The sequence below is a fragment of the Centruroides sculpturatus genome, unplaced genomic scaffold (assembly GCF_000671375.1).
Source record: "Centruroides sculpturatus isolate CEXI.00-Female unplaced genomic scaffold, Cexi_2.0 scaffold349, whole genome shotgun sequence".
NCBI lineage: Eukaryota > Metazoa > Arthropoda > Arachnida > Scorpiones > Buthidae > Centruroides > Centruroides sculpturatus.
The window spans coordinates 403,279-416,075 of NW_019384593.1; the positions used below are offsets into that span (position 1 = coordinate 403,279).

Sequence of the window (12,797 nt, forward strand, 5' to 3'; positions counted from 1 at the left end):
AAACTCTTGTACAAAACAACTCTCAAGATTTTTAAATTTAAAATTAAATCTTCTACTTTTGTAAACTAATTCTCGTACCTCTCGTTTAGTACAACACAATCAACTGATCGTCCTAAACTTCTATACAAATCAACTCTACTACATTAAATCACTATATAAAAACCCCGTAGGGGTTTTAAGAGGCATTAAATATGAATTTCTTGCTTCAAATAAAACATTAAAAAGCAAAATATAAGTCCAATTTTGTAAAATATTTAATTGATAACATTTATATTAATATAAATTCGAATTTATATAAAAATGATTCACTAAAATTGAATATTTTAAGGAAGTAAAATATAAGTTATATTTTTTTAACCATTTTTTTTTTATAAATTTCTTTAACGTTCATCACTTTTTTATGATCGTTTTTGACGTCGAGGGGAAATTCTTTTGACATGTTAGAGCCACTAGAATGTCAAGCCATCTTGAAATGGACATTTATGAATCCTCGTCCAATATATTCTAAATTCCCATTTGTTAATTTAAATTTAATTCNTGGTATGTAGAAGTATACAATATATAAATTGTATTTTTAAACATCTATGATCAGTTGTAGGAATGAGTCATAAACATAAGCTATGGTTTAGGTCTGTCTCTATCCGGGTCTAAACTACGGATTTTGATGCACCCACCAATAGTTAACAATGAACAGTTGTTTGCCTAAAGAGGAAGATTAAATGACTTAAAGGATAATCTAACCCACGGTTTAAGTTAAGTTTATTTCTGCAATTGGCTTTAAAGTATAGATCCTAAGAAACCAGTCTAAAGAATGAAAGTAAGAAACAAAAATAAATGTTTGCTCTCCAATATTATGTAATAATATAGTACAAAGATTTCAAAACCACTCATAACATATTTATTTATAAAATTTCAATCTTTAGAATTAATAAACTATTTCTTTATTCGGAATAGTCATGTCAAAAAAAGAAAAAAAAACCACGAAAACAATATAAAATGTTTCTAAAAAAAGCATTTTTCGTATGCAATCAACTAAAAGACAAGCAAACCGATTTCAAATAATAACCCCGTCAATTTAAGTTAAGGCGAAAGGTAAAAATGCAATTTATTTGAAGAAAAAGTCAGCAGCAATAGATTTTTCTTAAGCACTGCAACACTGATCGACACAACTATTTGTATAGCGTAATAGAAGTATCGATTGGGACGGAGCTAACCGATCTATTTTCTCAAGTACTGCAATTTTTCTATATATATTTTTTTCTACAGATGAAGTTAATAGTCTACAACATTTGATACCCTAGCTACATATTTCCAAATGAATCATATTATATCCCTTAATACCTATTATGTTAAGCTTCGACCGATAAACGAAAGCTAATATGTAATTATCTCTTTTACCTTTCATACAACGACATAAAGATTTATACAGCTTCACTAATCGATCATCAACAAGGTAAATTTTAACAAATTTCTGTATTTTAACCACCCTTTTTAAGCTCGATAACTTATTAAAACCGCTTTCAATACGTGTATAATATACTTTATAATATATAAAATGTAAAAAAAAATTGTAAATTTATACAATATAAAAAAATCTACTTTAAATTATAAATATCATTAAAACTTAAAAATATTCAAAGATTTTAACATTTTTTTTTCTTTTTGTTTTTAATATTGTAGAAATAAATGAAATTTTGTTTCTATACATTTTATATTTATAAATAAATTTAAAAAATCTCTCACATATATTTTCATTAAAAGGATTTTTTTTTTATATTACAGAAGTAATGTTATAAATAATAAAAAACAAATTTAATATATGAGAAACGAATATTTATATATCTGTTGCCATCTAGCGGTTGGTGTAAAAAGTAAATTCCTTTTAACATCGACATTGCAAAGAGAAATGAAATTTTTGAATAATTTTTTTTTTGTTTTTTGTTAAAGTAATAAGAATTTTCAAAAACTTTTCTTCGGTTTTACTTTAAAATATTTCTGTTTACTTTATCGATTCGGAATTACTTCACTTAAAATTTATAAAATTCGATTTTTAACAATTTTTTTCATGATATTTCTGTATTAATATTTATATTTTAAANAATATAATATACCTTAAAGCTATGATATCTAATGACATACCTATGTCAATAAAAATTTATAAGAGATTAAAAAATAAGTTGATTTGTAATGATGAAAAGGGAGATGAAGCTCTTTGTGGATGAGGATGAGGATTTATACGCAAAAATTGTACATGTGATCACTTATAAATCTGTTTAAATCAACGAAACAAGATAAATATTTGCCATCAATCTACATTTAATAGCATTTTTCTAGTCAATTTATATTGAAATTAATTTTTTTTTAATTTAACTTATATAGATTTATTTAATGAAATTAATTACATTATGAATTACTGTATTAACTCGAAAAGGAGAATAATTTACATCTATATATATATAAAAAATCAATTTTTATGTGGTACTTCGTCTAGAAATGGGGTTAGTAGAAAGAGGAAGCTTCGAAACTAAAAATAGCTCATACCTTCAATCAGGATTATGAAGTTAATCTTCTATGAGATTTTATAGAAAAAGAAAATATATATATATAAATATAGGTATTTCAGATCTTTATAAAAATAATTAAACCTGTTTAAATATATGTGAGAATAGAGATTAATGTTAATTTATTAGTTCAAAGAAATTATAAGTGCAAAAGAAAATAATAAACTGGAAAAAAATATATTTTTAAAATTAGACACTTAAATAGCATGCTTCAAATAGACTTCACAGGACTTTTAAATAATACAATTAAGAATATTTATAAACAATTATAGGAAAATATTGATTAACACAAACAACATGAAAAGAAAGTAAAGCAAGGTCAATAAAAATCAATATTTTCGATGATGAATACAATTAAATATTTATATAATAGTTTATATAATAAACAAGTCATTAAAAATAAATCTATGGCATAATGCAGATCATTTTATACTTTTATCAACGTTTTATTTAAAAAAAAGAACATGATTCTGTATTATTATTATTATGCAACTTAATGAATAAGTTAATCTAATATAAGATTTTAAAATGCTTTTAAAAAGTAAATATATTAAAGATTAAAAATAAATTTATATGCATTATTTAAAATTTTGGATTTATAAATTAAATTTATTATATAGGCCTAAGTTTGTTGAATTTATATTTATAAATTTAACTGAATTATTTTTATACAATTTTTATAATGATTTGATTACATTTATTAATAGTGTAAATAAAATATAACTTAAATATCAATAAATTCAGTTGTGTATAAGTTACAAAATACTAATTTTTATATAAATATTTTTATTCAGTGTTGCAAAAACCAGTTTAAAAAATTTTGAAACGATTTTTGTTAAAAAAAACATCTTTTTCTTTAGTTTTAAACACTTTTAAAGTGTTTAAACTTAAATTTGTGTGTATTTTTTTTACGATTTTTGCTAAACCGGGAAATAATAAATGATAGTAGGTAGTCATTACTTAAGTAATGACTACTTTTTATATAAATATTTTTATTCAAGGTTGCAAAAACCAGTTTAAAAAATTTTGAAAACGATTTTTGTTAAAAAAAACATCTTTTTCTTTAGTTTTAAACACTTTTAAAGTGTTTAAACTTAAATTTGTGTGTATTTTTTTTACGATTTTTGCTAAACCGGGAAATAATAAATGATAGTAGGTAGTCATTACTTAAGTAATGACTACCTACTATCATTGTATAATTGGTAGTAGGTAGTCATTACTTAAGTAATGACTACCTACTACCAATGTAACGTCACTCTGGTATTAATATGCCATAGGAAAATAACTTAGAATAATTTCTCACTTGTGAACTATTATATAGTCAGAAAAGAGAACGAAGTGAAAAAACGCATCTCAATTTTTAAAGCCAAACTTATTCGCAATTGGAAAAACTAAATGTTTATGCCACTTTTCAGTTTTAAATTTTAAACTGAGGCGAAAAGACGCAAATGTTTCTTTCGATTATTATTCTCGATTCAAAACCCGAAGAGTCGAACATTTATATTACATTACTTCAGAAAGGAAGAAAACTTCGCGGATTAGGTGTAGAATCTTGAAAGCGGAATTCGTTTCTTTAGCTCAACAGATAAAAATTCACACGCAGAAATTTAATCCCGAAAATCATCTGACGACAATTTCTACATGGAAATAGTAAATCTGCTCGATCCACGGTTTACCGGCATAAACTATTCAGCGGGGAGATTGATGAGGCTATGGAATACACCAGTAGTTTTTATCCCAATCCATTTCCGATATTATTAACTATCAAGAAAGAGCAAGGCGTTTCAAATTTCATCTCTGTGGGAAAGTCCTTACTACGGGGTATATCCATCAAGCCTCTGAACTGGTGGCTTTCCTTGCGCAGCTCGAATCTAGAAACCGTAGCCCTCTTTACCAAGTTGCTGCTTCATCAGCCAGAATTAGCCAGGCTTTTTCGTCTTAATCTAAACTAATAAACAGGTTTGGAACCGAAAAAGCCAGCAATCCAATGGAGGTGTTTAAACAAATAAGTGTACTGTACTGTACGTCAGGAGCCTGAACTAGCCGTTTAAAGCCAGTTACAACTTTATACATTTGCTTTTATTTAGAAAATCTAAATTTTATTATGTTTATGTTAATATTATGTTTTGGATTTTGATTGTAAAAGTTAAACTGAGTTTCTCAAGTAAATACTATAATTAAAACATTTAAGTGCAATGATTTTATATGTTTCATTTTCATTACTTTTCTCTACAATGTTGTATTGTTTGTTCAATGTTCATACGAAAAACTAATAATATAGTGTTTAAAAATATGAAAAAAACATTGTACTACGTTTTCTCGTTAGTCTAATCGTATTCGTAAATGTAGTTTCTTTCGTATTAAGTGTTCATTAATCAATTATTATCAGTTTTTATTTTCTAATAAAATGTGTGTTTACGTGTGAAATACGTGAATTGTGCTTAATATTAAGTTTTAATATTTACGTATTTATTAGTTTATTACGTAGAAAATATCTGGGTATTCTTGATATAGTATATAATGATACAGTATTCAGGGTTCAGCAAGCAGGGTTCAATATATTGGGTTCCATAATACTTTGTTGTACAAGTGTACTCACCAAAAAGAAAAAGGTTTATTCCAACCAAAATTAGCTTAATTCTGCACTGTTCAAAACGTGTTTTTTTCTCGTTTAAAAAAGTTTAAACACGTATTTTAGGCGGTTGTTTAAATAGTTTATTGTTTTAAATATTTGTTTTAAACATTTGTTTTAAAACGAATAACCCTGATTTTATTCCGTTTTTAAATAGACATTTGAAAATGTATTTATTTTTTTTATTATACGTATTTTTTCCTTTTCTAATTCATCAAATTCAAATAAGATAATACAGAAAGTGTCAAGGACATATTTCATCAGAAAAATTTCTTGCCTTTAAACATTCAATTATTAATTATTCTAAACTTATAAAATCTAAATGAATTTTAAATTAAATTTTCTAGAAAATCTTATTATTGTATTACTATAATGATATTATATTACTATAATCATTACTTTAATGAGTTATTTAATTACTTGTAAATATAATAAGAGTGCACAACAGCATAAGAATTTTATTGTTTAATATAGAACAATTAATGCATTGTTGTTAACTTGTATATAAAATATCTAAATATAAGAACATTTATTATTTATATAATTAGTAAAATATATTATCAATTTAATTATCTGCTCTTACTTAATTGAATAGATAATTGAGAGAAGAAGTTTAAAAAATTCAAAGAGTTAAGAACCAACAAGTAATTAATGAAAAATATATAAAATAAGTAATATATTTTTATTGTCAAATAAATTTTAAAAATATATAAGTGCCACATTCGTTATTTACCTTACGAATATACCTATTAAATTATTGAAATATAGTATATAGTCGCAATAACTCCGCTGTGCTAGATAGAATTGCAAGTATCTTTCGAGAAAAAAAAAAATGGTTCTAAAATTGTTTGTGTTTAAATAAGGTTTTTTTCCACATAAAAAACTGCACACACCCTCAAAATTACGTACTCACGAGGCATACAAACATAAAGTGTTCTAGTGTTTCCACTTATTCTGAAGGTAAATAAGATTAATAAATTACAAAAGTAATAAATCAAGGTAATTTCTTCTAATCTGTAATTAATGACTTTCAAAATTAATCATATATACAGTATAAATTTTGAAAAAAACGAAATAAATTATATTTTATAATAATAAAGTATAATACATTAAAATTATTTATATAAAACACATGTTTTAATATCATGTTTAACAGAGGATGATTCTTACTGAATGACTAGAAATTCCGTGAATATCGTATTTTCTTTATATGTAATATAAAAATACTTTACATTAATACTAAAATTTGTGTACGGTAAGAATTTATAACTATGCAAATATTGAAGTTAAGAATTCAAATATTGAATAAGACATATTTATAATAATTATTCATATACTAAACAAATTTTAAACAGATTATAAATTATATATTTAAATTAATTTATATCGAATTTTAAAAAAATACAAAAATGTTATTTTATTAAAATTATTTTAAATTTATAAGAAGCTTGGTAATCATTATATAGGTAAAAAGAATGGTATTATAATTTTAATACATTAAAACATTCTTAATTAATTACGATTTCGAAAATGAAATAATTGTCTTATAAAACTTAATCTCATTTTATTAGAATAAATCCAAAATAACAAGAAAAAAAAGATATAATAAAATAATTATTTCATTGTTCTTTTCGGATTACTTAATTACAACATTTTTGAAATAAATCAGAATATTTTTTTATTTTATAAAGTTATAATTAAAACATTTATTAATCATAAAAAATAAATTGTATAATTTTTTAAATTCTTATATTTTATCCAAAATTTTCATAAAAACTATATATAATAATATATAGTTTTGAATAGAAATGAATAAATGTAAGAAAAGCAGTTAAAATATTGATTTTTAATGATCATAATTAGCTAAAAATCTATTTTTGGATTAATGAGTAGCTGTAACTTTCAACTCCTACTTCCTATTTCTTTTATTAGATCAAACCACCTCCAACCTTTCACGCTCAAAATGACTAAAAGCATGTTTTTCGAATTATCTTCTAAGTGCATTTCATTAAGTAGGCTATACCAACTAACTAAAAAAAATAAGCATCATCTCTTATTAATCTTAATAAATTAGAAAAAGGATTTTCACTTGTAATTATTATGTTACGCATATTCTTAATTCGCATTCCTTACTATTTTTAATTGGGTGTGGTGATAATGTAACCTTGTTTACATCTTTTGACCTGAATTTTGTTGGCACACCTCATCTTTCTGACCATCATCCCATCAATGATTGTACTTTTCAATTGAATATTCATTAAAACCTTGAAGATCAATGATCGTCCTTCTTTGGTATTCTTTAAGTAAATCTGGTTTGATTTAGGACGAAGATTGGAAAATCGAATAAATAAAAAATACATTAAAATTTTTTATGATGAAATTCCAGGATGGGTAAAAGTATATAAGGTTCATCGTTGTAATGATGGTCCAGATCGCTTGAAAGATCGCACTTCGGGAAAACATGAAATACGTACCTGTAAGTAGTTACATAAACTTCTAACTTTATATTTTTAAGAAATAGTTTATTAATATAGTAAAATGTTTAAAAATAATTGATATTTTGGATGTTAAATGTCTACATTTCTTCTGATTAAATAAACTTATTTTTAACTATATTTAATTGTAGTGCAATAAAGAAAAAGAAAATATAATTTTACTTCTTTTGATATTCAATATAATATTTTAGTTTAAAATTTAATTTATATTATATATAAATTTATTTTCTTAAGTTAAATAATTGTTTATTGATCTTTTTAAAATTACTATTAAATATATTTTTTTATTTAATATTTAACTTAATTTTTAGTCCTTACTATTGATAAATTGTTATATTGTATCCATAACTGATTTATAATCAGTTATGGAGCACATATCGAAAGATAACGAGGTGTTTTAAAACCCGTTTAAATTAATAATTATATAACCTTGTATAACTTTTTATGTATTTACCGATTTGCTTTCTGATCGTTATAATAGAATGAATTAATTCAATTAATTTTTTTTTGACAGTGCATCCTCATTTTCTTAGTGGCTAGTTGCGTAGCCGAACAGACCATGGAGATAGGTGATGGAAAGTATAACTTTGCTTATAGCACAGGAGATGACGGTGGCCACAAGAGAGAAGAAAGCGGAGGAAGTGATGGAATCATTAGTGGAAAGTACAGTTACAAAGATCCCAATGGTAACATTCGCGTAGTAAGTTATAAAGCTGGAGCAGGCATCGGTTTTCAAGCTGAAGGAGATATTAGTGTTGATAAAAAGACAGCCGAAGAAGCGGAAAAACTTGCAGCTTTAGCACCTAAACCAATTACCGTCGATCTGAAAGCTGCACCTTTACCATTCCCATATTATGCAGGTTTTCCTCTTCCACCAGTTGTACCTCATCCTTATGCGTTTGGTTTCGCTGCAGCACCAGCAATTTATTGGTAAATCAATTGAAAATCTGTGAGTTCTTGCTCAAGCGGTGTTGGTTGTGATATATGTCTCTTTGGAGGAATAAAATACCAAAAAAAAAAAAAAGAAAAAGTAGAAAAAGGTTCTAATTTCAAATTGCTCATTGTTTAGTGTTTGATAATTCAAAATCTTTATATCATGTAATAATTGTTTGATAAAAAACGTATTTGTAATGTTTGTTATACAAAAATAATAAAAGCAAGTAAAATATCAAATTATTTCTTTTTACAGTATATAATGCTATTAAGCATTTATAATATTTTAAAGTAATATTTACTTATATTTTAAAATATTTAGTTATATCTAAAAGTAATAATACAGAAATCTTTAAAAATTAATAATAAAAACTTCGTCCGCACGAGAGATAAGACATATAAAAAAAAAAGTTTATTAATTAGGATTTATTTACTAAAATTCAGTTTAAAGCCACATCTTATTATCCTATTAAATAAATCGTTGTATAAATGATTTAGAAGACAGTAAAGCTTCAGTCAAAACGATTCACTTCCTTTCAAGTGATCCTCTTAATTCTAAATTGGTTTTAGATTAGAAATAAATCAACAACCAAAATAATCTATTAATTAATTATTTCAATACGTAGCTATTTCTATTCAATTCGTAATAAAATTATTTTGGTTTCATAATAATACCAAAAATTAGTTTGATTTCTCAAGGTAGATATAACAATTTTACTGAGAAAAAAAAAATATTTTTTATATTAATTTGGAAAAAATAAAAATAAATTTATGAATTTAATTAAATTTTATTAGTAATCTACTGTTTAGATTCAAATACTAATTTTATATAATATGTGTAAAAAAGTTTTGCAACTAACTTCTATAGATATTATTGGAATGGGGAGTCGTAATTTTTAATAGGTAATTTGGGATCACGACGTCGATTTCCATCTCATCTCTACATATCTATTAACAGTTAGTCTAATCCGCAATGCCATTTTATTACAGGTTAGACTTACCCTTAATAGGTAAATCTGAGGCCAGCCATATAACCTTTAAGTACTTGCTTCACCTCTAACGAAATCAAATTATTCCAGGAGTAACACATGGCAAACTTCTAATTAAAAGACCATGTTTTATACACGTAAACTAAAAAGATCAACACCGAATGATTCTTTTATTATTTTTTTATACAGGAAAAACTAGATAATAGAATAAATATTTTTATCATTTGCCATAAATAATAACATAAAATTTTTGTTGAATTCGATCTTTTAACAGCTATAATGAAGTAAACAGATATGTTTTTCATTACACATACGATAAATTTAAATAATTTAATGCACGTTATAATAAATATTTAGAAAAATTAATTAGGAGCATGGATATTAACATGGCAACAAATTGGTGTACAGAAAATTAATACATAACGAATTGACCTTCGCCATCATTTGTCAAATATGACAATTTGGCACACGGTAATTTGATCCTTATTATCGATAATTGTGTATAAATTATAATTAACTAAAAAGAATGGATACAAATACTGCATTTAGCAGTATTTAAATTGAAAATAGTAACTGTAATGATTATAAAAAACAGTTCGTAAAAGTGTGATAAATCCTTAAAATGAAGCTTAGAAAAAAACAGATTTCAAAATGAATTAATCTACGTAAATGAAAAATATGTTTATTTATAGTCGAGCAATGATATAAAATATACTTTGACCCATTACGACTAAAAATAGGTCATTGAAATTGAAATTAGAGCAACAAAAAATCGAAAAATTAGTAATGAAAATTCAATATTACTACATCAATACACAAAGATGAGTATATAAAAATATATTTAATTTTTTAAAAGATTTAGAAATTTACTATAATATAAAAACATGAGTATAGAAAAATGGCTATAACTAGATTAAATTTTGATATTTTATATTGCAAATTTAAAGATAGTTTAATTAAGAAAATCATTAAAAGTAGTTTATTATGAAACAATAATCTTTTATATTTAAATTAATTGCAATAAAAGCAATATAAAAAGGAATAACCAATATTAAAAATAATTTATTTATTATTTTCATCATATATATATATATATAGCATACACACGATAAGATTACTGAGAATATACTGCATAAACTGTAAAAACAATTACCGTATATATTTCTTGATTATAAAAGAATAGTGTCAATTTATATAAAAACTAAAATACAGTGAAACCTCTAAATAAAGGACACTAATGGAACATAAAAATTGGAGGTCGTTTAAAGGTTTTTTTATATACATTTTTGTTAAAAAAAGTTTCTGTTGGGAGTTGGTTGTTATTGAAGGTTCTATTGCACTGAATTATATTTACAATTGGTTAAGAAAAAATTTATAAATCAGTATTTTACAATAAAACTGTTATCTTCTAAAATTAAATGCTTTTATTAAAGTTTTTATAGTAATAAATTTTAAATTTAATTTATTCATTTTAAAATAAAATATTTAGAATAATTACAAAATAATATAAAATAAAATGTTAACTACTATAATATATTATAGTTATAAACTACAAAAATGTCAAAAGAAAAACATGGAAGTTCCAAAATTATAAAATATTAAAAACATCTTTCCCACCCAATTTCTTATAAATATATTATAAATACTATATTATACGTTCTGAAAAAATTATNAGTTCAGTTAGACTTACGGACGTTAGACAGTATAAGTAGAGAGTACAGTTAGACATTATTCTTATGGAGTTTTAAAGAAATATTATTGTTATATTGAGAAATTGCTTTCAAATTCTTAAAATAGACGACATTAAAAGTTATTTAGCTTTATTAGTTTTCGAACATCTTGAATAGAGATAAGCATACGAAGAGACAAAGAGAATATCTATTATATGAATTTGAGACATAGATTAAATTATATATTTCATTGAAAGTGAGATTATATTTTTAAAATACTAATATAAATATAATGTCATATAAACGTAACTTCAAATAAATTCTCTCTAAAGTAGATATAAATCACAGACGAAATAATAAAATATTCAATGAAATGTAGAATATAAAATCTGTATATATTAAGTCTATATATAAATATATATTTCTGAAATTTTAAAAGTCAGCCTACGCTCTGGAGGACCCGAGATCGAATCTGGGCGATCAGGAATTTTTGGGAGTAGTTTGTTTCAAATATATATTAGGACCTTATCGTTCGACTGTGCTACATGGACTTGGCCAAACCAACAATGGATCTTTAGAAAAGATCCTTCTTAGGACGGAAAGAGTGAAAACATGAAAAAAAAAATCTAAAATATACTCGGACTTTGCATTCCGCGCGGTTATGGATTTCCTATAAATACATTTTACAGCTTGAGAAGTTTTTTTATTAGTTTAAATTAGAAATAAATGAAAAAAAAATATGAATCTATAGTCAATGTTGATTTGTATTCTATGATAAATTTCGTAAGATTATACACTCTGTTTATTTTTAAGTTTTAATTTATTTAAAATCAAATATTCAAAGTTCTTTGTTTTCTTGGTATCAATATTTAAAAGTAAATATTGACGAAGGTTCGTCAATACAATTGAAAGAACAAGATTCTGAAATTTGGTTTGCGAAATGAGGGATGTTGACAATAGTTACTAGATCTTTGTAAAAGTCATTCACCTTTGTATGAATATACCTTCAAATATTGAAAATAAATCATTTAATGTTACATTTACTTGTCTATTTCCAATATTTAACACAGAAGAAGGGGAAAAATAACAAGAAATCTCTTCAAAATTAAGCAATTTAATAATATAGAATTTTGGGAGATTTTTACATAATTTACACTTTTTTATTTAATATTAATATTTAAATGACAACTTTTGTTGTAATCAGATGGGTTTTAGTTATATCTTTTTTGTTTTTTTAATCCAGGAAAAAATAGAACTTGATGAGGTTTCCATTCAGTCAATTGTTGATATTGGTTTGATTCATAATAAGTTAAAATGATAAAAAATTAAATCAAAATTTTAGAGTTTTAAGGCTTTATTACCATGAAAAATGTAATTGCACTATATTAAGTTTGTTTTTAGTTAATCATTTGTTTTAAACATGATAAAAATCACATTATAAATCAAAAAAATATTTTTTAATTGGGTGTTTTTTTCATTGTTAATATGGGTGGCTTAAATTCAACCCTTAATAGGTA

The 12,797-nt window shown here is 24.0% G+C and overlaps 1 protein-coding gene across 1 annotated transcript; it reads left to right on the forward strand.

Annotated features, from left to right (window-relative positions):
* Positions 1 to 1,391: 1,391 nt before the first annotated feature.
* On the forward strand, positions 1,392 to 8,711 carry LOC111624814 (adult-specific rigid cuticular protein 11.9-like). Its single transcript, XM_023367767.1, has 3 exons — positions 1,392 to 1,453; positions 7,580 to 7,669; positions 8,203 to 8,711. Exons 2-3 carry the CDS (start codon positions 7,655 to 7,657, stop codon positions 8,620 to 8,622), a joined length of 435 nt encoding a protein of 144 aa, XP_023223535.1. The 5' UTR covers positions 1,392 to 1,453; positions 7,580 to 7,654; the 3' UTR covers positions 8,623 to 8,711.
* The last annotated feature ends 4,086 nt before the right edge of the window (positions 8,712 to 12,797 follow it).